This window comes from Nicrophorus vespilloides, unplaced genomic scaffold, assembly GCF_001412225.1.
Source record: "Nicrophorus vespilloides isolate i.1.1-1 unplaced genomic scaffold, Nicve_v1.0, whole genome shotgun sequence".
NCBI classification, from domain to species: Eukaryota; Metazoa; Arthropoda; class Insecta; order Coleoptera; family Silphidae; genus Nicrophorus; species Nicrophorus vespilloides.
Window position 1 is genome coordinate 18,322 of NW_017099122.1, and position 4,031 is coordinate 22,352.

The 4,031-nt window shown below is 42.4% G+C and overlaps 1 protein-coding gene across 1 annotated transcript in view; it reads right to left on the reverse strand.

Annotated features, from left to right (window-relative positions):
- LOC108564068 (pancreatic triacylglycerol lipase) overlaps window positions 1-2,820 on the reverse strand; it is a 3,139-nt gene extending 319 nt beyond the window's left edge. The window contains exons 1-7 of the mRNA XM_017922973.1: window positions 2,262-2,820; window positions 2,096-2,202; window positions 1,881-2,039; window positions 1,576-1,824; window positions 1,150-1,524; window positions 919-1,087; window positions 531-864 (exon numbers count right to left, since the gene is read on the reverse strand). Coding sequence (XP_017778462.1) covers window positions 531-864; window positions 919-1,087; window positions 1,150-1,524; window positions 1,576-1,824; window positions 1,881-2,039; window positions 2,096-2,202; window positions 2,262-2,376 — 1,508 coding nt within the window. The 5' untranslated portion in view covers window positions 2,377-2,820. The remainder of the gene's footprint in view (window positions 1-530; window positions 865-918; window positions 1,088-1,149; window positions 1,525-1,575; window positions 1,825-1,880; window positions 2,040-2,095; window positions 2,203-2,261) is intronic.
- Window positions 2,821-4,031: the final 1,211 nt, after the last annotated feature.

Below are 4,031 nucleotides of genomic sequence, written 5' to 3' on the forward strand. Positions count from 1 at the left end.
TGACACGTCGTCATGTGAACGTAATTTGGATGCATCATGACAATTGAAATTAGGCTGCCTACGCACGTTTGATCAAAGTTACGCAAGTTCTTAATAATAATAATGATAATAGTTATCGGCAATAAAAGAAGTACAGTTTCTTTATCAATTATTTTCTGTTCGACATTAAATGTTTATAATCGATTCATCAATAAATTAAGAAATCTAAACAAAATTCAACTGATAATTTACATTATGATAAGGTTTCCTGCGTCGATGCAAATTTTATGAGAGAAAATCTGAAAATTATATCGAATTGCGTTTCCTATGATTCTATAGAAAAACAATTGATTAAAACCGCTCGATTGTAGAATTTTGTTTTTGACACGTTTCTAATGAAATAATATAGATTAGACTATAGAATAATAATGACTTCAGAAACAAACGCTATGCTAAATTACTCAACAAATCACGTCCGATAAACTCTATCTAGTGCAAGTAAATCGTTAAGTAGCGCCAATATCACCATGGTAACAATGTATAGTACTAACCTGTTTGCCGTTTCCAAGGCTTCGATTTTGATTTTGGATATGTAGACGCGAGGGCTGGCGAGGATGCGCCACGTCAGAGGATTGAAGACGTTGCTATGGTAATCCCATTCGACTTCGACGCCCCGGATCGAGTGGATGAAGTCGGCGGGGACGACGGCCGTGTAAAGGGCGCCTGGTTCGTGATATCCACCCGGATTCAGGGCGGCCCTTTCGGTCTTCTCGCCGCGTCCGTCGGTCGTGTCGTGGAAGACGAACCACAGCTGACCGATCTCTCCGCCGTGACCGCGACTCTCCGTTCCGTCGGACACCAAGACGGAGATTTTATAATGAGCCTCTACAAAACAAAAAAACAAATCAATCGGCCTTGTGAGATTTACAAGAGATTTACTGCAGAACGGGCTGGAGGATCCGGTCATCGAGTAGAGAATCAAACCGTTGTTGGGATCAACGCGTTTCGCTCTCACCGCTGCTTCGTAATGCTTCTGACTGTTGAAGCCCATCTTCAGGCATTGCTGTCCATTGCGATTGCACTCGAAACATCGACCTTCCTTGAAATCCTACAATGTACAACGTATAGAAATCAAGATGAATTAGTTTAAGATTAAGATTAGATACATACATCGTACGATTTGCAGGAGATGGAAACGAAAGAGCACTTGGTGTTGATGCTCTCGGCCATCAACAGATGGCTTCGGACGTGATTGCAGGACACGAACTTCTTGATTCCATTGACCAAACCGCCGAATTCGACGGCGTACTGGAGGACGCTCTTGCTGCATCCGGGCTGATCGTTACCGCCGTTCGGATAGAAATCCACGTGTCCGATGGCTTCGGTCATCCCCAATCCACCGCGGATGAACTGGGTGGCATCCGTGTGGATGATGTCCACGAATTTCGCAGCCGATCTGTCCAGACGCACCGGTCGTTGGGCGTGCGCAAAGTGCGGCTCCGCCGGATCCATCCCGGTGATCCGCCCCAGCGTTAAATTGAACACCTGAAATTTACAATTAGTTCATTTATTTCATTATTGTAAAGCAATTGTCACCTTTTGCAGGGTGTAACCGACGTAACCGCTCATGTGGGCGCCGAGGGAGTGGCCTATGCAGTGGACGTGGTCCAGCTGCAGATCGTCCGTGTATTGGGCGAACTCGTAGAGGAAATGGGCGGTGATCGCGCCGACCAATCGGATGTTCGCGACCGCCTGCGAATAGGGCGGACTCGATCCGCCCTGCCAATCCACCGTGATCACGTTGCATTCCCTGTTCTTGAGCAGCTCCGCCGTCATCTTGCGTATCTGAAATAATTATTAATTACTATCATCATCAATAAGTATTATTAACAAAATGTTACCCACGAAGCGCCACCTCCCTCCACGTAACCGTGGCTGACGAGGTACGTGAAGATCTTCGGGTTGATACCCGACGCGTAGATGACGTCGTGCGAGTCCAGATCGAACTTCACCCCGACCTCAGGATTCTCACGCGTGTAGTACATCAGCTTCGGCTCCACCTGTCGATTCGTTCATGATTTATTTGTTGCTAGGGGTGTAAATAAACATCGGTTACCTTGGAGATATGCTCGGGGAAGAGCGAGACCGGCCGATGCTCGCTCGTCCAAGGCGGCGACAGCTCGAAGCACCCGTAGATCCCGTAACACCTTGTTGCATTGGTGGCTGCAAACAAAAAATTGTTAATTTCAATCCTCTGCTACTATTATTACTATTGTACGCACTTTTTCCAATGTTGATGTAGTAATAGTTGTAAGAGGACTCCTCCTGTTCTGCGGTGATGTTGAGGATGGTGAAGATGCTCCGCAGAATCACCGAGGTCGTGTTCATGGCGACCATCGCGAAACAAATGCGAAAATAAACAACAACAACAAAAACAAATAAACGACGCGACTGCGGGTGGTTGTTGCGCTCTTCTCGCGCTCAAACAAATAGATGGAGGGAAAACGTCTTATCGTCCGCACAGAGCGTGGAAGTGAAAACGGCCAAAGTCCACAGGTCACGATATGTTTTCAACAATGCAGCAGATAGGGATCTCTCGGTCTCGTACTCTTCTCCGCATGTCGTTCCAAATCAATCAATCGTCACGAAAATCATTACAACTAGACTAAACTAATCGAAGGAAAGAGGAGAAGGAAGATGAATGGGATGGAATGAAGAAGAGAGCACGTGCTGCGTGTTGATCTCGATAACGGACGAACGTATCAAGTCAAGTTTAAAAGTCGTTGGTTGCTTTTTATTAATTCATTCCAAAAAAACAAAACGAAATAATGATGAAAACAAGAATTATAGGAAACAACTATCAATTAGTCGCAATAAGTACAAATTCTTTTCTTTTCACATAAAAATTTAACAAATAAACAAATTTTTTTAAATATTTTTTTTTTGTTATCGTTGTCTCTCGTACGCACAAGTTGTAGTAAATAATCGATCCTCGAAAACATCTCAAACTGTTTGCGTTTGTCGCCATGGAGATGACACGCACGCTCCCTGAAAATTGAAACGACGAACGAACATCGATCATCGTCGTCACTCTTCGGGCGTTTTACAAAAATTCGCTTGTTTCAAAACAACAACAAAAAAAAAGGAAACGCCCCACCTCCGTTTCGCTATACATCACCAAGGAAACTCCCGTGCGAATTTCATTTATTTATGGGAGGAGCATACGTTGCTTAGCAATATTATTAATTGAAGGCGTGGTGAGTGCGAAGGGCGGAGTTGTCTCACAACAACAACAACAAAAAAAAGAAAACGAAATAATGATGAAAACAAGAAATATAGGAAACAACTATCGATTAGTCGCAATAAGTACAAATTACAACAGCAACAATAGTACAAACAGTTCTTTTCTTTTCACATAAAAATTTAACAAATAAACAAATTTTTTTAAATATTTTTTTTTGTTATCGTTGTCTCTCGTACGCACAAAGTAGTAGTAAATAATCGATCCTCGAAAACATCTCAAACTGTTTGCGTTTGTCGCCATGGAGATGACACGCACGCTCCCCGAAAATTGAAACGACGAACGAACATCGATCATCGTCGTCATTCTTCGGGCGTTTTACAAAAATTCGCTTGTTTCAAAACAACAACAAAAAAAAAGGAAACGCCCCACCTCCGTTTCGCTATACATCACCTAGGAAACTCCCGTGCGAATTTCATTTATTTATGGGAGGAGCATACGTTGCTTAGCAATATTATTAATTGAAGGCGTGGTGAGTGCGAAGGGCGGAGTTGTCTCACAACAACAACAACAAAAAAAAGAAAACGAAATAATGATGAAAACAAGAATTATAGGAAACAACTATCGATTAGTCGCAATAAGTACAAATTACAACAGCAACAATAGTACAAACAGTTATTTTCTTTTCACATAAAAATTTAACAAATAAACAAATTTTTTTAAATATTTTTTTTGTTATCGTTGTCTCTCGTACGCACAAGTAGTAAAGTAATAGTAAATAATCGATCCTCGAAAACATCTCAAACTGTTT